The sequence below is a fragment of the Lepidochelys kempii genome, chromosome 11 (genome assembly GCF_965140265.1).
Source record: "Lepidochelys kempii isolate rLepKem1 chromosome 11, rLepKem1.hap2, whole genome shotgun sequence".
Classification (NCBI taxonomy): Eukaryota; Metazoa; Chordata; order Testudines; family Cheloniidae; genus Lepidochelys; species Lepidochelys kempii.
The window spans coordinates 39,373,780-39,397,336 of record NC_133266.1 but is presented as its reverse complement, the minus strand read 5'-3'; the positions used below and the strand labels follow the sequence as shown (position 1 = coordinate 39,397,336).

The following is a 23,557-nucleotide window of genomic DNA, read 5'->3' as shown; positions in this document are numbered from 1 at the left end:
TTGTCTTAATACTTCACTTATATAAACTTCACAAATATTATTTAAGGCCCAGTCTTGCTCCCACTGAAGTTAATCAGACCAACAAAAGACCCCTTATGTAGGCCCCAATTCATGTGAGCAGACTCTTGAAGTCAATGGGACTCTGCACTGACAGGAAAGTCTACCCACACAGATTCTGCTGCATGATCCCTAACTATCAAGCAGGTAAATACCACCAATGTCATTTTACAGATGGGAAAACTAAGGCTTACAGTGGTTAACTGATTTGCCCAAAGTCACAGGTCAGGATTAATACCTAGGTCTTCTGATTGCCACTAAGGCCTAATCCACTAGACCACAGGATCCTCTGATCTAGTCGCACCTTTCCTGAAAATGAAGCTAATATCAATTACATATCTATCTTTCTGGGGATGAAAACATCTTAAATCCTGTATATTTTCAGACTTCATCTGCAGTAAATATCATTGCTTTCATTTAACAGATAGGGGAAATGTATAGCAGGGTGGGTAAGAGATTTGCTTGAGTAACTTCTTGAGTTTTACATGCTTCACTGTGAATAATTTTCAGTCCCTCATATTTTGAAAAAATAAAACCCAGGTTTTTTGGAGGGATAAATATCATATGGAACTATATTAAAAATACAGCACACATATCTGTGAATTACACTTTTTGCCACTCTTTCCCAGTTTTACTCAGCTCTGTTAATAACCAAAAATGACTCTTGAGCAGTGGTGCAAGTATGGTAGTACGGTACGCCACGCTGTACCAGTAAGGTATTTAAGGTTGGCACGGTGTACCGGAAAGACCACTTCCAGCCCTGTCCCCTGCCCTTCCATGGAGCTGCGTCTCCTCCGTCTGTACAGCAGCCCTGCTGGAGGACAGGCTGGGGGGGGGGGGGGGCTGAAGGCAATACAGCCATCGGAGGAGCCACCGGCGTTCTGCTCTTTTCCCCGCTGCATCCCAGGTAACGGAGGATGGATGTGGATCATGGGGAGGGGACGAGGAGAACGTTGGGGCCCAGGCTGGGGTTGGGGCAGGGAGGAGTCGCATGGGGAGTCATGTGCACCCCCCCTTTGTGTCCCTCCCATGAGTGCAGCGTACTGGGAAGAAATGATTTCCACTTAGACCACTGCTCTTGAGTAACAGCAGAATAACATAACGCACTGTTTGAACAGTAATTGGTGATAGCTACATGTACAGACTTACTTTTCAAAAACACCTACAATTAAAATAATTGAAACTAAACAAGGACATGAAATCTTTTAAACTGTTACTTTGAGTACTTAACTTGACACATGTACATCAAACGCATTACATAACGTGCATATCTTATCACCACATCCACAAATGCAGACTACAATTTTTGGGCTCTGACTTTCAAAGGGACTTGGGCTCATGAGTGTCTCAGTCATTTTTGAAAATGGGACTTAGGCACATATGAAAATGTTACCCCAGGTCCAGAGATCTGATTTAAATTGCAAGTTTTACAAAGCTGGTTGCAAAAGTAATGACAATTTAAGCAATTGTTTAAATAAAACTCCCAAGAAGTGGCAACAAAATGAAGAATTCACTGATGAGTTCAAATGTCTAATTTCTCTGGAATATTACAGTTCACATGACCACAAGATGGGTTTTATTTATTGTTTGTTTTTTTTATAATTTATTCTTTAGAAATTGTTATTTGGAAAGATGACAAAATATTCTGCCCAAAGTCATATGTTAAATTTGAACATAAATATTTTATTTAATGTATAATATATAACTCACTATCAGAGATAAAATGCTACCCATATTCTGCAATCAAAGAATCACTGGACAGTACTGTCTCTGATAAAAGTATTACCCATAATAAACTATCTCAAAATGACAGTGAACCTGAGCTGCATTAAAATAGCACCTAGGCACAACCCTGAGGATTATCCTTAGGGCGGTTCTAAACCATTTGCAACTAAATACTTTGCAAAGTAATGTCTCCTACCCCCATCCCCTCACAAAAACCAAAAAAACCAGACAGCACTGTTATGTGCTCTGGGAACAAGCCAAAGAGTTTGGCTGTGCTTGTGGATACATAAAGTTCTTTTCCATGTGTATTACAAGCCAGAATTGTGGAAGTCTTTTTCCACTTTTAGCCTCCAGCCCTTGGGCCACTAAAATCTTCGTAACAAGGAATTGACTGGTATACAATTTTCCATGTTCCCTGTTCCAACTAGTTCACAATTCCTCCCTTTCCCTAAAGATTATTAATAAAGTTGGAATTGAGACGGCTAAAACGTTATCTTTATTTAAACATAGCCTTTTTAGATAGAAAACTGCTTTCTTTTTCTTTTCTTATGAAAAGGGTGGAATGTGGGATTTACAAGTAAACATACAGGGCCAAATACCACTGGAATTCGCAAAATATACCAGGCATGAAATGGAAATATTGCATTCTTTGTTCAGAATTTTCGGAAGGGGTTAGCTCCCATAATTAGGCCCAGATTTTCAGAAAAATTCAGTTCCCACACAGGCACCTAAATAAGCAGTCAGATTTTCAAAAGAGCTCTGCATGATTAGTGAAGAGCTCATTTAAAAATCTGGCCATAAGAGTCACAGTGGCATCTGCTGAGAGTGAACTTTGGGAAATCTGGCCTCAATTGTGGGTGCTCAGCACTTTAACGTCTGGCACGGAGCTCTTTTGAAAATCTGGCCCTTAACTTATGACTAAGGAAAGAAAATGGAACACAGTTAATTACCTGTTATGACAAAGACTGCAATGGGACTCAGGAAGCAGCAAGACAGTAACTAATTCTCATGATGCATTTAATAATATTGGCAAACATTTTCAAAGTTGGGTACTTAAATCTAAGTGGCCTTATCCTTAGAGGTGCTGGGCACTTTCAGATTCCACTGAAGTAGAGAGAGTTGAGAATTCTCAATATCTCTCAAAACCAGACCTTTATATTTAGATGGCTAAATATGGATTTATGAGCCTACCTCTAGGCATCCAACTTTGACAACTTTGACCTAGTGGGTAGGGGGGAAGTAGTAGACATGATATATCTTAGGCCTAGCCTACACTAGCACTCTAAGTCAATGTAAGTTACGCTAGTTAAGTTATGTAAATAACATAACTTAAGTCAACATAGCTTACATTGACTTAAACCGGTGTCTACCCAGCTCTTTGTCTCCCATCAACATAGCTTCCACCTCTCGTTGAGGTGGATTAATTTAGTCAACAGAAAAGTGCTCTCGCGTTGACTTATCGCATCTTCACTAGACCTGCTAAATCTATGCCACTGCATCAATTGCAGTGGCGCCAATTTAGTCCATAGTATAGACAAGGTCTTAATTTTAGTAATATTCTCACAAGCAGACTAGGCAAATGTGATCTAGATTAAATTAATATAAGGTGGGTTCAAAATCGATTGATAACTACTCTTTAAGTACAGTCTTTCAATGGTTCACTGTCAGACTAAGAGGATGTATCTAGTGGAGACCTACTGGGGTCTGCCCTGGGTTTGGTACTAATCAATATTTTAATTAATGACTTGGATAATGGAGTGAGGAGTATGCTTATAAAATCTGTGTATGACACCAAGCTGGGAGGGATTGCATGTACTTTGGATGACAGGATAAGAATTCAAAACAAACTTGATAAAGTGGAGAATTAGTCTGAAAGCAACAAGATGAAATTTAAGAAAGAAAAATGCATACTACTACACTTAAGAAGAAAAAATCAAACACACAGCTACAAAATGGGGAATAACTGGCTAGGCATTAGCCTGCTGAAAAGGATCTGAGGGTTATAATAGATCAAAAATAGAATTCAAGTCAACAATGTGATGCAGTTGTGAAAAAGGCTAATATCATTCTGGGGTGTATTACCAGGAGTGTTGTATGTAAGACATGGTTGATAATTAACCTGCTCTACTTGGCACTGGTGGAGTTGGAGTACTGTGTTTAGTTCTGAGTGCCACACTTTAGGAAAGATGTGGACAAACTGGAGAGAGTCCAGAGGAGAGCAACAAAAATGATAAAAGGTCTAGAAAACCTGACCTATAAGGAAAGGTTAAAAACACTGGGCATGTTTAGTCTTGAGAAAAGAAAACCAAGGGGGGACCTGATAACAACCTTCAAATATGTTAAGGGCTGTTACAAAGAGGACAGGGATCAGTTGTTCTCCAGGTCCACTGAAGGTAGGACAAGAAGTAATGGGCTTAAACTGCAGCAATAGAGATTTAGGTTAGATATTAGGAACAACTTTCTGACTATAAGGGTAGTTAAGCACTGGAACAGGCTTCCAAGATTATGGAATCTCCATCACTGGAGGTTTCAAAGAAAGGGTTAGACAAGCACTTGTCAGGGATGGTTTGGAACACTAGGTCCTGTGCAGGATACTCGACTCAAGGTCCCTTCCATGCCTTCATTTCTATTATTCTATAATTATGATTCTCTTTTTAGGGGAGAGTAAATTACTGTAATCAAAAGGCCACTGAATAACGTACCTACCCTATATATTCACTCTCAAAGTAAAATGCTGGTCTTTTCCAAAACTCTCCCAAATAGACCTGATATGAAAAGACCTGATTCATTTAATTTTTTTTAAATCAACCTATATTTTGCCTATTTTCACACGTAAAATTTTAAAAATGCCTAAGTAACTTAAGTGACATAGGCAATTAGGAGCCTAAGTCTCACTGAAAGTCAAATGGAATTTAGGTTCCTACATCACTTAGGTCCTTTTGAAAATTTTAACCAACATTCTGAAACACTCCACTAGGAAAATTGTTGATCACACTGCAGAAATAATACATTCCCAGATGCACTGAACTTTATTCTCCCATGCAGAAAGAATTATAATTCAGAGAGAAAAAACAAGGCAGAATAATCTGAAAAATTCTGGGCCTAATTCTGCTCTGTACACCACTATAATCAGGAGTCATCAGACACCAGTTTAAAACTTGTGCAGATGAGAGCAGAACCTGACCTCTTGAGTTTTCTCACACTGGTCATGTAAGTCATGGATCCCATGATTTTCTACCGGAAGCGAAAGGCTGAGGGTTCATCTACACTATGGGGACTATACTGTCACAGCTATAGTGCCATAGTTATGCTGCCATAACTCAGTGGTGTAGACCCAACCTATATTAATAGAAGGGGTTCTTTCTGTTGCTATAGTAACACCAACTCCCTGAAAAATAGTAGCTAGGTCAATAGAAGCCCTCTTCCATTGACCTACCTGCATCTTCAGTGGGGGTTAGGTCAGCCTAATTACATCTGCCCAGGGTGTGGATTTTTAATACTCTTGACCAGTGTAGCTAAATCGACCTAAATTTTAAGTGTAGACCAGGCCTGAATGTGACTGTCAGCCACCAGGATTACCAATGGGCAAATGAGGCAATTAAAAGGAAGATGAAGAATGTTTTCTTTTTTGTGTTAGTCAGTTATCGCTGTAGAAAAAGAAAGGAAAATTCATATTCCAAAGGTTCTTTTTATGGGAAATCAGACTGTGTCCTTTACTGAAACTGAATTATCCAAGGAGGAATTTATGGAGCAATTTGAGAAACCTACTATCAGATTTCTGATAGTATTCATCTGAAGGTTCTGAAAGAAATTAAGTGTAAGATAATGGAGATACAATCAATCCTGTTAAGCAGTGGTCCCTGAAGACTGGAAACAATTTTATTTTTTGACAAAAGGAACCAATGGAGATTTGGGGATTTACTGATTGGTGAGCCCCACTTCAATACAGGGCAGCCTGATTGAGAGTCTCACTAAGAAAAGAGTAGTCAAGCACTTAAGTAGGTACAGGTTATGCAACAGTAACCAAACAGCATTAGGAATAAGAAAAGGAGTACTTGTGGCACCTTAGAGACAAACCAATTTATTTGAGCATAAGCTTTCATGAGATACAGCTCACTTCATCTAACACGGCTGTTACTCTGAAACCTAGCATTAGGAATGCATGTTAATAATGAATGGTCCCAGGGATCAATAACAGGACCAGTGTTGTTTAACATACTTATTAATCATTTGGAGAAGAAGTCGACAGCAAGTTGGTGAAGTTTGCTGATGATACTTTTTTTGATTAGTAACCATGAGGGGTGGAGGCATTCCAGGTGGATTTAAAGACTTAAGGGGATGACAGCTGATGAAACTCAGTTTTGAAAAAGGGCAAGGATATTGTACTGATGGTTAAGGACCTGGTTCAATGGGCATTGGATCAGGTCCTAAAAAGGAACGGGGAAATTATATAGAAAATATGCTAATTACAGTATTGAGAATCTCACAAATTCATAAACAGATTTTTAAAAATCATAAGTTTGGCTTAAAAAAACCAAGATATTTTTAAAACTCACATAGCTTTTTAGTCTAATTTCTCATTTTGGAACCCTTTGTGGGAATTGCCCCTTTGTACATATGTGAGCTTTTCAGGACACTCTCCTGGAATACTCAAAAAGTAAACACAAATTTGGGGGCAGCGAGGGGGACCTCCTCTCTTTTATTCCTGGTTGACACTTCCTACACTATCCCCTTCCCAGGCACTGATCTCAGCTGCCTCCTTCGTGCCCTGCTCTGAGTAACCCCATCACTCCAATGGGAACTACCTCCAGGCTTGCTCTTTCTGCTAACAGTGGGCATAGCAACAGGCAATCCTATCATTATGCCAAATAACAATATGCCCTTATCTGTCATAGGGTGTCCAGTTTTTATCTTCATGCCTTTAAAGTGAATTGCAAGGTTAAAGTGAAAACACTGAAACCAATAGTAATAACAATCCATCTCCGAGACCTACAAATACTGGCTTGGCATACACTTGTGTATAGCCTGCCAACCCAACACAATATGGGGAATACAGGCAAATTGATAACTATTCTGAATGGCATAAAGGGAGTCTAAGATGACCTTAGCTGTACAGCAGGCAACTTGCTCTGCAGGGTGTGCTTTGTGGAAGCAGGCAACCAGAGGTCAGTATCATGTAACTGTCCAAGCAACCTGAGAAAACCAGAGATCATTGTCAACAAAAGGGTGAAATGGACTTGTAGCACAAATCAAGAAGTGATACAATGCTGGATTTTGACAAAAACAGAAGATTGAGGCTGGAGGAAATGAATGCTGCAGGAAGGAAAGAAACAACATCAATATGAAGAAAGAAGTGACCAAGCATAGAGTTTGCTAGATAACTGAGAGCTTTATTCCAAAGAAAAGAATTTACGGAATTGGAGCTTGAAAGCATGAAAAGAGAGATCAGTGGTGTTGAACCACATGCAAACATATTGATAGAAGCAATGATACAGGATAAACAGCAGCCACAAATGACTGAGGAAATATTGAGGACAAATATGAGTGAAACCTCACCTGAACAAAGTTTGGGAAATATGAATGATTTGTTGCTTGAGATCATACAGAGTTAAGAGAAATTGATCACCAACTAACTCTACCATGTATGAAATTTGTAGGCCAGCAAAGACCCAGTGATATAGCGCAAGAATTGAAAGAAGCACTCAAGGAAACTGTAAGACCAACGAGTATTAGCTAGTTAAATATATGCTACAGCAACAGTAGCAGCTCATTGGCTTAACATCAAGCCTGATGAATGAACCACCAGGAAACTCTCAATATGCCACACCCTCCATGAAAATGGAGGTTAAACCAGAAGATTAAGCTTTTATGCTGATATCAGTCTATTGGATGAATTTGAGAAAAATCATTTGAAGAGAAAACAGAAGTGAAAGACCCTGGAGATGAAATATCCACTGAATGAAAGGGATGTGAGAGTGGTGAAGGAACAATGTAAACAAGCTGATCACACTGAGTCATAGGCTTGAAAGATATTTAGCACGAAGCTGTCAGTATCAAGAGAAAAGACCTTTCACAAGAGACCCTAAGAGATTCTTTGATCAGATCAATGTTAAAAGCAGAATGGGAAAAAAATAGAAAGTCAATAAATAATGTGGAAGAGTTTCAGTGCTCCTGGAAGGAAATCTGGTCTGGGGATGTACAACATAACCAGACAGTGAACTGGATTAAAAATGTGAGAGAGAAATTTAAAAACGACACAATAGAAGAATACACAGGAATATCAAATAAATAAATAGATGAGGTACCAACAGGAATGAAAAATTGGAAAGCATCCAGACCAGATGGGGTGCATGGATTCTAGCTAAAATGCCTATCTCTATGCCTCTATCATTATTTACTTGAGCAACTTAATAAATGTTTGAAGAACGAATGTCCAAGATAGATGGCGACCGGGAGAATCATCCTTATACAAAAAAAAGAAAGAAGGCTGGAGTGATTCTATGAATTATAGTCCAATCAAGTATTTTATAAATATGTGGAAATTTCTAACAGCATCTCTGGCAAAGAAGATCTGGATAGTGCTAGCTCACAATGGAATTCCGCCTCCTGAGCAAAAAGGTTGTACAGTAAACATGAAAGGGACAAAAGACCACCTTAGGCTGAACAAAAGGATCACAGAAGATGCACACACACAACCCCCCGCACCCCAAAAAACCCAAGAAAAAATAAAGATGGTGTAGATACCTACCAAAAAGCGTATGACAGCGTCCCACATTCATGTATCCTCGACACACTGAAAATGCACAAGGTTCGTCCAAAGATTGTTTCCTTTCTGCTGCTATCTATGGTTAACTGGAACACTTGACTCTACCTGAAAGGGACTCTCATTAATGAGGCCCAAATTAAAAGAGGAATTTTTCAAGAGAATTCCTTATTACCAATGCCATTTGTGGTTGCAATGCTGATGCAGACATGGATGCTCCATGAGATAAATTATGGTTATGATAACAGCAAAGAACCACAACCAGTTAACCATGTGTTATACATAGATGATCTGAAACTATGGATGGTCAAAAAAGGAGACAGAGAGTGAAGATCTGTTTAGAACAGTTTGGTGAAGATATAAAAAGCTATAGGTTGGGGTAGATAAATGTGTGTTGGTGTCCGTACAGGGTGTAAATTGGTACAATCGAATGGCATACAAGTTAACAAAGGTACTATTTAAGCTATCTCTCAGCATGGCCCCTACAAACACCTTGCAATCAGTGAACTGTTAGACTTACACCATAAGGAAGTCAAAGAAGAAGTGAGGAAAGAATATGAAAGACAAATAAAATCTACACTGAGGACAAAACTCAACTCAAAGAATTTGATCCAAGCCATTAATACTTGGACAATACATTTGCTGGAGTGATCAAGTGGAATCAAGAGAAGAAAAATGTTGTCATCCAAACAAGAAAGCTCCTGGCAAAACATAAAGTAGTGAATATGAATCAAGAAATGGACAGAATGTACATCTGACAGTGTGATGGAGGAAGAGGTCTGCTATCTCTGAAGGAAGCAATTGACAATGAAGAATATAACATCAAAATATATGAGGAGTCAGCCAGAGTAACAGATCATCTGGTTATGATAACATGCAATGGCCGAGCATGCATCCCAGCCCAAGACAGCATAAAAGAAAGAAGAAACCAAATTGCCAAAGAAGGACTTGAAAGATTTACAGAGAAATCAATACACAGGCAGTGGTGGAGAGAGACTGAACACATTAGTGAACAAAGATTAACAAACTCATGGTCTGTAGAAGGACACCTCAAAAAAATAGACAGAGTGCCTCATTATGAGTGCATAAGAGAGGTCCTTAAGACTTAATTACATTTGAAACAAAATCAGCTAACAGAACTGCTCCCCAAACTGCAGAATGTGTTCTAAAGAGCAAGGGCTGGTGGAGCATGTGTTGAACACATGCAGGAGCCTGTCTGGGAGAGAATGTCTGAACAAACACAATGAAGTCACCAATGGTATGTCTACACTGCAGTAAAAATCCCACAGCTAGCCTATGCCAGCTGACTCAGGCTCATGGGCTAAGGGGCTGTTTAATTGTGGTGTAGATGTTTGGGGAGCTTGGGCTCTAGGACCCTGTAAGGTGGGAGGGTCCCAGAGCTCAGGCTGCAGCTTGAGTCTGAATGTCTACACTGCATTTAAACAACCCTTAGCTAGAGTCAGCTGGCACTGGCCAGCCGTGAGTTTTCAATTGCAGTGTAGACATAACCCAAGTGCATGTATTGGAGCCTCTACCACAAGTATGGACTCAAACACACTATGTGGTATTATGACCACTGAATTGAAAATGCTCTAGATAACGAACAGGCTAAGTCTTTATGGGATTCAGCAAGTGCCACAGACAAATGGTTCAGGCAAATAGGCTGGACATTGTTGTTGTAGAAAAGAAGACAACTCTGACCGTGTTAATTGATATTGCCATACCAGCAGACAGAAATATAAAAAAAGGGAAGAAGAGAAGATAGTGAAGCATGAAGAACTTTGCCATAAAGTGGAATAATTATGGAAAACTAAAACAAAGATGATCCCAGTGATTACTGGGGTACTTGGAGCATCCCTGAGGATATGAATGAGCAACTCAAGAACACGAAAAGAAGCGCAAGACATCGCGATCAGTAACATCCAGAAGAGCATGCTCCTAGGCTTTGCAAGATTTTTAAGGACAGTCAGAGGAGAACGAGAGCATTTGAGCACCTAAAATGCAGGAATTCTGTGGAGGGTTTAACAAAAGCCCTGACTACCAAAGCTACAGAGTCACCTTGTGGTCAGGATTTATTTGGTGACTCATGGGACAAATTTTAGATGGCAGCTTTCCTGTTTTTATGCTTATATATCTTGTATGTTTTTAAGGTTATTTGTTTAAAAACAACCCCCAGGATGTATTAATAATGAGGGATAATAATAAAGTTAATCCTGTATTCCAGTGCTTTATTTACCTGCCACCCGCCACCTTCCCAGCACCCACTGAGAAGCCTGTGGGGAGCATTCAAAACAGAAATAAGTTTTAACTAACTACCTAAAGAAATTCCCTCCCCCCAGTCATCAAATCCAGCACTTCCTGGTTAGCTGACAATATCCCAAAATACGTCATTTTGTGACATCACAGATACCAACTCGGAAAGATGTAGCATCTTTGGCTTCATAGAATGATACATTCTGAGATGGAAGGTTTTGAGGAGGGTTCAGACAGTTTTTCACTTTCCTTGATGGGATTAAGCATTGGCCAAGGCAGGCTCCTCAAGGTAAATTTTGCCCATTCTGTTTTGAATTAGATATTATATCTGATTGTGATTTGGCCCCTGTGCTGCTCAGGCCATGAAAAGGAGCCAGTTTCTAGCTGTAATTGACTTGTTAAGGATTCCTGCTCATTGCTGGGGATATCAGAAAAAGGGCTGGCAAAACTGATATATACAGATGTGCTTCGTTGCCAAATTCAGATCAAGGCAATTCCCGTTGAAGCCAATGTAACCCTAAGATTCTTCACAATCAGAAAGTTCCACAGGCTGCGCCTCAGTTCTATACAGCAGAATGCAAGAACATGCCAGTTAAATGACAGGAAGCATTTATGCCACTAATGTTTAAGTTAACGTTATGCAGCTATTTATACTCCTACTGTGTACAGTAAAAAGCTATCTGTTAAAAGCTAGCAACATAGACACAATTGTGATATCAATTACTGAGGTTCATATAAAAAGGTCCTTTGTATTTGAGTACAGTTCCTTCTCATTTCAAATTAGGCAGCTAAATGTAGGAGATATTTAGTACTTAGTTGAAATAAGAATCTTGTGTTTTTAATAACATTTAATAGCGTGTATTTGCTTCTACTCTGTTCTACAGGCTAAGTGGATAGCCTAAATTCATTTGAAGGAATTTAAGTTTTAAAAAGCCTCTTCTCCTAGATGTGCCCATTTCTTTTGTACATTTTGGAAACACCATGATTTCCTCAAATATTAGAATATGTACTCTCCATTCAGTTATGCTGAACTTTTGAATTTTCTTCAGGAAGAAGGCCAGATTGTGATACATTTAATTGTATACAGTTGTGTTCCTGTGGATGTCATGAACTGAAACTGAGTACCTAGATGTGATTCTGCTTTCTGACCCACAGAATACATTTCTCATTTTTCATTCTCACAAACTACTATCTTAAAAAACCCAACCAACTACCAAATAAAAAGAAACCTAAAGATAATTGTATTATTCTACACTTGAATGTAAAGGTATGTGAATTCACAATGAAGCTTCCTTCTCTAGGGATATATTACAAGCTACTGTGTTAAACATCTGAACTATTATTCATCAGCATTCCTATTTACTATGTTTCCTATATGACTGAACAGCCATATGCTTAAAAAAACCCAGCACGCAGTAACAGCCTCACATGGAAGTGCAGCTTGATTTATGAAAGGTAAATTATAGAATCCAGACTTGCAAGATACTGAGTGCCTTTTATGAAATGGTGAGTACCCCCAAGTCTCATTGAAGTCAATGGGGAGGTGGGGGTGGGAAAGAGGGTGCTGCTGAGAAAATTATAGGATCAGGCTCATAATCTTCAATATTTATCAGGGATAAAACCCAGTATCACCAGAAGTGGTGACATTTTAACAGAATACAGCTTTGGATTAGAGAATGTGTGGATTTTATTGAGACTCATAGTGTGTACAGTAACTCCTCACTTAAAGTCGTCCCGGTTAAGATTGTTTTGTTGTTCGGTTGCTGATCAATTAGGGAACATGCTCGTTTAAACTTGTGCAATGCTCCCTTATAATGTCGTTTGGCAGCTGCCTGCTTTGTCCACTGCTTGCAGGAAGAGCAGCCCATTGCAGCTAGTTGGTGGGGGCTTGGAACCAGGGTGGTCTGGCAGCCCCCCATCAGCTCCCCGCTCCTCTAAATTCGCTGTGCAGCAGCCGCCCAGCAGGCTACAAATTGCGGGCAGTTCAGTGTCCCTCCCCCCACTGCCATGTGCTGCTCCTGCCCTCTGCCTTGGAGCTGCTCCCGGGAGCCTCCTGCTTGCTGTGCAAGGGAGGGGGGGAGAGAGAGGGAGACTAATGTCAGGGTGTCCCCTTACCCCCGTTCCTGCACCCCACTTACCCCATCTACATGGGGGGACAGGACACGACAGGGCTCAGGATGGCAGGAGCTTCCTGGCAGCAGCAGCTGCTGTCTCAACTTGCTGATCTACTTAAAAAGGCAGTGTACTTAGAGTGGGTCAGCGTACTTAAAGGGGCAATGTGCATCTCTCTCTCTCTCACACAGGGTGTGTGTCTCTGTCTGCCATACTGTCTCCCCTCCCTTCGTGCTGCCTTGTAGAGTGTGAGGCTACATTAACAACAATGGGTTAACCCTTGAGGGCTCAGCCAAAAGCTAGTTCATCATTTAGCAGCAAGGCATTCCCTGGGAAATATACCACCCTCTTCCACCCTCTGACTTCACCACCTCAACCAAGCTTCACAGTCATCATCGCTGTGTACAGTATTAAATTGTTTGTTTAAAACTTATACTGTGTGTATATATACACACACCTCGACCCCGATATAACACGGTCCTCGGGAGTCAAAAAATCTTACCACGTTATAGGTGAAACCGCGTTATATTGAACTTGCTATGGAGGGCCAGATAGGGAAGGCTGTGCCTCCCCAAACCGCGTGGCCCTGCCCCCTATCTGACCCCCACCTACTTCCTGCCCCTGACTGACCCCTCAGAACCCCCAACCCATCCAACCCCCCCTGCTCCCTGTCCCCTGACTGCCCCCTGAGACCCTCTGCCCCTTATCCAACCCCCCAGCCCCGGCCCGGCCCTCTTAACACGCCACTCTGAGCAGCGTGTCGGAGCCAGACACGCTGCCACCATAGGTGCCAACTCCGGGGCTGGAGCACCCATGGAGAAAAGTTGGTGGGTGCAGAGCACCCACCGGCAGCTCCACCCCTCCAGCTCACCTCCGCTCCACCTCCGCCTCCTCTCCTGAGTGCGCTGCCGCCATTCCGCTTCTCCCCCCTGCCTCCCAGGCTTGCGGAAGCCTGGGAGGGAGGGGGATGAGGGGAAATGCTTTACTGCGTTATATCCGAATTTGTGTTATATTGGATCGCGTTATATCGGGTAGAGGTGTATATATAATATAGTCTTGTCAGGTTAAAAAAATTTCCCTGGAACCTAACCCCCCCTATTTACATTAATTCTTATGGAGAAATTGGATTTGTTTCACATCGGTTAGCTGAAAGTCGCATTTTTCAGGAACATAACTACACCGTTAAGCGAGGCGTTACTGTATCAAGTACATTCCTGCATAACAGATGGATGGGCAATGTACTCCCATTAGCAACTTAGTGTTCTATCCAGCCCAGATTTGCCTCAATGCCTGCTGGTCCCTGAAGCTTCATGAGCCTGAGGGGCTATATAGCTGTGAAAAATACTACCTAATCCAAGAAAACACATCTACCTGGAAAGCAGAAAGTAATTCCAAAAATAGCCTGATGTAGGGTGGGAAAATAGTCAGCCTGGGATGGGCCTATCTATCAGAGAGGCAAGGTAATATCTTTTACTGGACCAACTTCTGTTGGTGAGAGAGAGAAGCTTTCAGGCTTACACCGAGCTCTTCTTTGGGTCTGGGAAACGTACTCAGCATGACACACATGGTGACAGCTGATTTTTACCACCACCAGCAGGCAGCTGAAGGGATCACTGTGCCACTACCAGCATGACTGAGATGGCGGCAAGAGAGTCCCACTGGAGTACCTTGCTAGGGTAGGGAGCTGCACCCTGCTGGTGCAGTTATGGATGGTGAGTTATGGATTTCCACAGGGAGAGAGGACCAGCATGCAGACAAAGTTGGGGTGGTAAGTTGTACAGAGCTCATTTTCATGAACTCTCCCTTTGCCTGAATGCACTGCAACAAGCTTTTATTTCTTCTTTTTGCCCTTGTTCATTGGACCAAACCTTTCCCTTCCATAAATCAGATTGCTGCACTAAAGAGCATCTGTAGCGTTCTTGGCTTGCATGGCCCAGGAGTATACATGTGGTTGTACCTGGTTAGAATCTTTTAATGACACAGATTGTAACATTTAGTACAAATTATTCAATCTAAACCAATCACTAAGTTATCATTGAATTTAACTGAACTGAATTTTATGAGTACAAGCAGAGAAATCAGAAGTATGGGTTTGGAGATTTCAAAGGTCACCTCTTTTTAAAACTATTACTCCATGGAATAATGCAGTCTGCTTAAAGTCAAGTAAGTCATCAGTTTTCTCAGAGAGCTCTCTTAAGAGGTGTAGCAGGCTCTTGCTGTACCGCTAACTGGGAAGTATATATTCCAGAGAGAACCCAGAACTGTCATTCCTTGGGCCAGAGGGACAAAGATGTGTCAAAGAGGGGTTCCTACCCCAGTGAATAATCAATGCAATGTCATGGATGGCAGCTATAGAAGAGTAAGCAGCCTCCTACAGTTCCAGCTGAAGGTAAGATACATGAGGACAACTGGGTGGAGCGAATCAGCTGGTAGAGCTTGGAGTGAGAAAGGTTAAAAATCCTGCTCTCTCAGCAAAGAGGTAGGAACCAGGGTGAAGATTTGCTGTACTCCTAGGCTCTCTGAAGGGGACTTACCGACCTGCCTTTTACTGTTATGGTCTCTACCTTAGATATGCATGGAGCATTACAGACATAAAAGAAAACCATGTCCCTTCCTCAAGGAGCTTCCAATCTAGCAAATTTAGTCACCGGTATGTAGTCCAGTCCTGTGAAATGCTGAGCAGACTCAACTCTCACTGAAGTCAATGGGTGCTGAGTGTGCTGCTGAGAAATGTACAGGCCCACAATCTGGACAGATAATACAACAAACAAAGACATCAAACTCTGACAAGAGAGAGAACATTGAGATGACTAAACTGGTGGAGGGACTGGCCCGCTTACAGGTTTCTTGCTTACAGAATAACAGGATCCCAAAGAGATGGCTGAATGCTGAAGCAGGGTATTTGTTTTCAGAGCCTATTCCTTTCACCTTGTGTTGTATGGGATATGATTTTTGTGAAAATAATGGACACCAAAGGATTCAACTCACCAATGTTCTTCACAGCCAAAACTGGGGGCAGAGCAGTTGTCCACAGACTCAGTATCAGCCGGGTAACCATTGCTACTTTTCAATCTTGAATAATTTTTTCGAACAGTGTATCCTCTGAAAGCTAGACAGACGTAAGTATGAATAAGAGGAAGCTTCACAATCACTCCTAGTCAGAACTACCAGCTTCTCTTATACAGAACAGGCACCCTCCTGCTCAGAGCTGAGTGCTTTCAGTCTCTATTTAAATAAATGCAGGCCAAAGGCAGCCAGCACCTTGCAGAATTGGCTCCACTTTTAAAACACTGTAAAAATATTTAGGGCCTGATTTTCACTTACACTAAGGCCACTTTACACCATTCTGGTAGTGCAAACAAACTTAAAGTGAGAATAAATGTAATTAGTTAGTTTGATGAAAATCAGGCCCATGGTATATTAATTAAAACAGTAATAAAAAAGCCATTCCGTTTTACCCACAACTACCAGGATTAGAACGGATTAACATTTTTCAAAATTTGAAATTTTTACTTAATTTTTTGTCTAGGTTTAACAACAAAAGTCACAATTTTTTCTTCCCCTATTTTTCAACCAGTTGTAACCATAACAGAGCATTTTTGATATACATTAGGCTCAGTCATGTCAAATATCTTTACATGCCAAGAAATGTTTTGAAGTTATATCACCAACGCAAAAGCACACAAGTTAAGTAGGAGGTAAGAAACAATAAATTAGATAGGAAGCTTCTACTGCAGTGGAATGACAAAAAAAGTCAGTGGGTAAAATTTTCAAATGTGCTTAAGCCCCACTGAAAGTCTATAGGATTTTGGCACCTGAGTCAGTGAAGCACTTTTCAAAATTGAATCCAATATAAATTTGGGCTTCATTCTCTCTAGCATTGAGCAAAGATATTATAACTCCTGTATACAGTACAGGTAAAACCAGACCTTATAAATACAGTGTTGCATTTGAGAAGCAAGAAATTTAAGGAAATATTAATGTCACAAAGGAAAATAAAATCAAGGGTCTCCTTCTCTCCCCCAGGATCTATATCAAACACTGATTTATTTTAAAACATAAATAAAATGATTAAATGGCAGGAGGGGGTGAGGAAGGGATAGGTCGGGAGGGGGAGGGATACATCAGTGGTTTGAGCATTGGCCTGCTAAACCCAGAGTTGTGAGTTCAATCCTTGAGGGGGCCATTTACAGATCTGGGGCAAAAACTGGGGATTGGTCCTGCTTTGAGCAGGGGGTTGGACTGGATGACCTCCTGAGGTCCCTTCCAACCTTGATATTCTATTGTATGTGACATGAGGAAAGTACATACAACGGAATTTAAATACAATACCCACACAAAAATGATGATAACCTTCTACTGCACAATATATGAAGCATGGAAACAACACAGGGAAAGGATTGTTTGTCATGGACCACCAGGGTATAGTAAAAACTAATAGTATGATAACATGCAAAGGAGAATTTGGGATGAATATGAGGACACATCTCCCAGCGGTGGCCTCAATTAGGAAAGTATCTTTGCTTTAGGAAAGGCAGTTAAGCATCAGGTTCAGTCTGCAGAATTATTCCACAATGGAATAGGAGAAAGCCCCATCACCTGAGTTGTTGAAATCTATGCCCTGATGTTGCAATGACATCAGTGAGACTCTGTATGGGCATAGTGGATCCCAATGCAGGATCAGGCCCAAGAAATTTGAGAATATACTGAAGGGATTGATCCTGCACTGGCTAAACGATGTAGCAGGATGGAGAAGGGCCTGGATAACCTAAATATAGGAGGTCTGATGAGAAGACCTACAGGTCATTTCCATCTCTAATGCGTATGGTTTCTATAAAAACAGAAATGTGTGTTGATAACAGCTATTTTCCCCAGTATCAGAGGAGTAGCCATGTTAGTCTGTATCCACAAAAACAACGAGGAGTCCGGTGGCACCTTAAAGACTAACAGATTTATTTGGGCATAAGCTTTCGTGGGTAAAAAACTACACTTCTTCAGATGCAACATCTCCTCGTTGTTTTTATTTTTCCCACGGTGTTTTAAATTCCAGGACTACTAGGCACTGTCCACGCAAAGGAAGTCCCTGCCCTGTACAGTTTACACCTTAAAATCCTCACATTTTGGGATTATTCATGGAGTCTCATCTTTCAGTGTTTAACTACTCTTTTAAAAGCAGCCCACACTGATGTTATGTTGCATATTAATAAGTGTGTGTTAAAGAAAACAGAAAAATAGTCACCATAATCTCTTTTTAAGGGTTTCCTTAGGGAGAACTGTAACCAATCCCCTTCCTGTCTAGTTTAATCACAGGATAGCATTAACTACCTTCTCTTCAACCAGTGTTTCTCAAGAAAAATCTTTGTAGTTACATTTTTCTGTGCAATGCACGAAAATGAAAGCCACCTGAACTGCTTGAGTTGTGGTATGCAGTGCACCATAATAACCTAAATATTTCAGTGCCTTTGGGAGTTTTCAGAATTGCCAGTGTTAGAAGCAGCAAAAAATGCTTTTTAGTGAGATGTCATTATCTTTCACTTCATTTCCACTGAAATAAATAACCATTCTTTTGCAGAAAGAATGATAGAATTTGGGCCTGCTGAGGTGCTGTAAATACAGCATTCAGGTATCATGAGACTGAAGCACTTTCCTTCCTTAATAAGAAGACTGGAAAAGTCTGCCTACCAGGCAGAGAGGAGGCAAACATTCAGCTGCCTCATGTGATCAGCCTTCCAATCCTTAACTATCCCCTACTGACCAGACAAGAAGCCTACTCTGATGTTGGCTGCAAAGACAACTGGCCAGCAGCAGCTATCTCTACAGAGCTGAAATGTGCCAAATACTGGTCAGTCTATGGACAAGTTTAAATAAAAAGGAGCATTGAAAATAAACTAAAATAATAAAATGATGATAGCATCAGCAGGCTTGTTTTTCACCTTTTCTTAAGTCTGAACCTTTAGACTTTTTTTTCCTCATTACTACTATTTTAAAAAACAGAGTGTCACATTTCTTACAATGGCACCTTTTACCCTGTGGATACACTGGACTGCTCTTCAATTTTTTTTTAATGCAATGAAACAATTCAGGATTGTCCTTCATTCACTAAATAAATGGAGCTTGACTATATCTGATTTCACTGTAATAGGTTCCACTGTATTCCTTTGTTTTCATAAATATTTTAGAACTTAGCTTGTCTTTGATTAAACTCTATCAAAGGCTGGTTTCCTAGAATGCTTAGGTGCTGCAAGGTAACAGGTGTGCAATTCCTGATTCTCCTTTGACTCCTGGGATAACCTCAATAGCACGGCAGACCAGCATGTTTCCTAAAGGTTTCATTCAACATTCAGAGGAGTGTTTCGCTTCAGCATTTTTGAAATGGATCCATAATGTTTTCAAAGCAACATAGACACAGGGCATTCTACTGCGGGAGGCTGAGAGGTCAGGAAGCTGCTCCATCACAGCAATTTGCATTACTGACTATGGCTGGTTTTGACACTAAGCACTTGGCTCAAAGAGTGTGAAATTAGTAGACGCATGTTGCTAATGCCCCATGAACAATCATCACATCACTGAAGAAGAATGATTACCAGCTGTCACTTTATTTTCACCTTATGTATCTCTACCGCAAACTTCATAGCAACAGTATATTCAGTCCTGATCCTTACACGGCTAATGACAACAGGATTTGAGCTTGGAGCAAAATGGGATGTGAACTGCACATTATCACTCATATTAATAGTCATTTGGTGTTAAATATTATATGTGCCATGCATTTTGGATACTGATGCTCATACAAAATGAGTCTTCCCTCAGGTTCAGCGGGTAGCAAGTTGCAATTATTTTTACCTTCAGGACTCGGACTTGATGCTTTGCTGTTAAAGACTTTTATTCACAAAGAATTTACTGAGCCATATAGATTACACACAAAGCTGTTCAATTTTGGTCAGCAAAAAGTCCAGGCATTTTCCTGCTGATTCACATAGAGCAGTGTTTCCCAAACTTGGGACGCTGCTTGTGCAGGGAAAGCCCCTGGCGGGCCCGGCCAGTTTGTTTACCTGCCACATCCGCAGGTTCGGCCGATCGGGGCTCCCAGTGGCCACGGTTCACTGTGGCCAGCCAATGGGGGCTGTGGGAAGCGGCGGCCAGTACGTCCCTCGGCCTGCACCACTTCCCGCAGCTCCCATTGGCCGGGAACAGCGAACCACGGCCAGTGGGAGCCGCGATTGGCCGAACTTGTGGATGCGGCAGGTAAACAAACCGGCCGGGCCCGCCAGGGGCTTTCCCTGCACAAGCGGCGTCCCAAATTTGGGAAACACTGGCATAGAGCATGTCATGCTACAATGGGCTGTTGAGCACAATGTAGAGAGCAATCAGGACAATCATAGATTGATGCATAAAACATATAGGCAGGAGGTACTAAACATTTTAAAGCAGCAAGAGAGGATTCATCCTTCTCAAGAAACATCTCTCTCTCTCTCATTCCTAACCATAAAAGAGTAGGTAAAACAGCTACTTACATAGACGGACACTTTCAAACCCTAATCCCATTTACAGTAAAAAACAAGAATTACTGTGCCCTTGGACATGCAAACTAGTCACTTGTTGAAGGGATGATACCATAATATCGTGGTACTTTATAGGCCCAATTTTCAAACTTGGGTTCCCAAGTAAGACCTCCGACTTCCTCATTTGTCTTCTCAAATAAGCACTTCCAGAGTTTAAGTGCCAAAATTTGAGAGGGTTTGGACACTATGATCCTCCACTTTTTTACACAACTTTTATGCCAGCCTAGTTATCCAGAGATGCCCATTGTCTCCTGTGGATCTCAGGAGGTTTGCAGGTTTACAACCTTAGGGTGCAAAACACTTCTCTCCCCCGCGCCGCCATTCCGTCAGTGGAAGAATGAATAGAAAACTGAGTTTCAACTTGTGGAATTTCTTTTCCCAGCATGTGTTCTCTCATAAAGGGGAGAACAGAGCCATAAATGTACTAGTAAGTATTAGCACCTTTTTTCCAGGGTTGCAAACAGGGCTTATGATGCTGCTGGGTATTATTATCTACACAAAGTGTTTTAGATTACTGGCTGTTATGGTAAAATCTGGAGTGCAAAAGCCTATGACAGCACCCAAAATTGTAACTGCTAATCTGAACCTCTTAAGTCTAGAAATCAGGCTGGACCAAGTAGGAATAGGTTTGCCAAGGAGTTCTGTCCTTTCCTGGCTCCAGCTGGGTCATGAAATAATGCAGGAATAGGCTGCCTGTCCAGTGAGCTTTCAGTGCTTTTCCGTTTACAGTCAAAACCAGGAAGTACAAATCTAATGGAAATGTAGATGCACTCATAGTGTATGTCTACATTTGGAGCTGAAGGTGTGATTCCTGAGCACTTTTGAAAATCCTAGCCATATACATTTTACATATATATTAACTTAATGTGAATCGTATGTAGTTCTCCCCAGTCCCAAAATTTTGTTCTTAGAAGGTTGTTAGTTAAGACTGTGAAATAGTTGGTGAGCAACATCACATGGTAAAAAGTTACAAGACAGAACTAGTTCATAGAGGGATTGTCTCATTTCTCTTTCCTCCTGAGCATCACAAAAAAGAACTTGAATCTTGAGTTCTCAGTAAAGAATTCCACAGTAAAATGTGGCATATGGTGAGTGCATGAGTGTGTGTCGGAGGAGGGGATGGTGGCTCAGTGGATTAATCATTTGCCTTTCACCTCTAGAAGCAGAGTTTAAACTCAATCCTGACTAGAGTTGCAAGCGTATTCCAGATGGCTAAAGAGGCCTTAATTAACATGAGTTCAGTGATGTCACCTCAGATCTAAGTGAATTGCATGCACCACTCATTTGGCATTTTGGCAGTGTCTGCTCACAAATGAAACAGAGATTAAAATCCACTCAAGTCTTTGGAGAGAGCTGTCACTTGACATGGAAATCCACGCTATAGTGACTGGGAATGGAGTAAAAACAAACAAAATTACCATTATAATTGAATTTACTTGGTTTTAATTCTAATTAATAAAACATGGTGATACAAATATAGCTACAGATCCAAAGCTGGTGTAAATCAGCATCGTTCCACTGAAATCAAACAATGGCAATCCATTGATTTACACCAGCTGTGAATCTGGGTCAATGTAATGTTAAAATTATTTCAACAAAGTGATTTTTTCCTTGTTCTAGGCTTTAAACAAAGCAATACAAACCACAGCACAAAGAAATAACAGTACTTCATTTTTGTTTGAGCAACTCAATTCTTTCACAATACGTTTGCCTTCTCTGTGAGGTAGAAAATTGTTATGATCCATCCATGTTTTACTGATTGGGAAACTGAGACACAGTTAGGTGGGTAAGGTTTTGCCTACACTGGGGATTTTAGCTACCAGTGTAAATACACTGATGTAACTCACATTGTGTGAACCACTATTGTAGATGTACTGAACTGCTTAAATTCATAAACATTTTACCTATTAGCAAGGGGTTTTTTCCACCCCCAAATAATGACTTAGTTTTGGTGTAATATTATACACACAGGAAATGTATCTTCATGAATACTTGGGTTTTTTAAAAATTTGTTTTTTCTTCCAACATTTCCATCAATGGATAGTGAACTGGTTGGGCCCACTGAGATCTCCAGACCAACAGCTCATGTATTTGAAAGGCATCTGTTTATTTTTAAAATGCAAATGTAGCCTACCTCAAAGACTGACTTCACGAAATGAACAATCTGAACAAGTCAAGAGGTTTTCAATCAGAAGCTGTGTTCCTCCTTTCTATCAGGCTGTGCTCACTTGCTGTCAAAACCACTTAAACAATATCCTGGAATCTGAATGAAGTCCCCCCACAATTAAAATGAGCAGGATAATCCTGTGAGAATTATTCAGGCAAATCATTTTTCACACAGTTTAAACTAATGATAAGGTCATTTACAAAAGAAATCACTGCCTTTGAAATGTTGACTTGTAGACAGAGGACTGCCTGGAGCAGGGCCATAGATAACAGTGAAGACTGGCTTCCTAACACCACCCTTGCAGTCTTTGGAACTGATTCCAATGAAGAGAAGGCCCAATAAGGTTAATACCCCCTACTTTGATCTCTGTCAAAGCGTACCAGCAAGAATTAATTTACATTTCAGATGAAAAAGGTTGACAGCATGAAAAGGCATCTTGTTTCTGGTATGTGAATGTGCTGTAATAGATCGGGAATTCTGAAAGGAAGTTCTGAGGAAGCTAAAGGGATAAGCTGCACTGCTGCTTTTATTGGGAAGGAGATGAAAGGAAAACAAATTTCAATATGTGCTGTTCTGTAGAAACATGTAAGCCAAATGCTTCCAAAATTTCAAGGACTGTTTTATTTTGGTATATATACTTTAATTATGCGGTTTTACAAATGCCTGACCAGCAAACACAAGTACTGTATCTCTGTGATCTAAATTGCTCATTCTTTAAAATAATGTTAAAATGACCACATTTCTTTTTCTTGAAATGCTGTCCTTTATCTGTACTTACATTGTAAGCTCTTCAGTGTGGAGATTATGTCTATTTGCCTGTTCAGCACCACACACTTTTATGGTGGCATGGGAGTAACAATAGTAATAGACAGTCTATTTTAAAACCCAGATAATGGTCACACTTTGCAATTATTTGCT

The 23,557-nt window shown here is 40.8% G+C and overlaps 1 protein-coding gene across 1 annotated transcript in view; it reads right to left on the bottom strand.

The window, feature by feature from the left end:
* Positions 1–23,557, bottom strand: part of MYO3B (myosin IIIB) — a 329,793-nt gene that overhangs the window by 87,852 nt on the left and 218,384 nt on the right. The window contains exon 29 of the mRNA XM_073306891.1: positions 15,899–16,019. Coding sequence (XP_073162992.1) covers positions 15,899–16,019 — 121 coding nt within the window. The remainder of the gene's footprint in view (positions 1–15,898; positions 16,020–23,557) is intronic.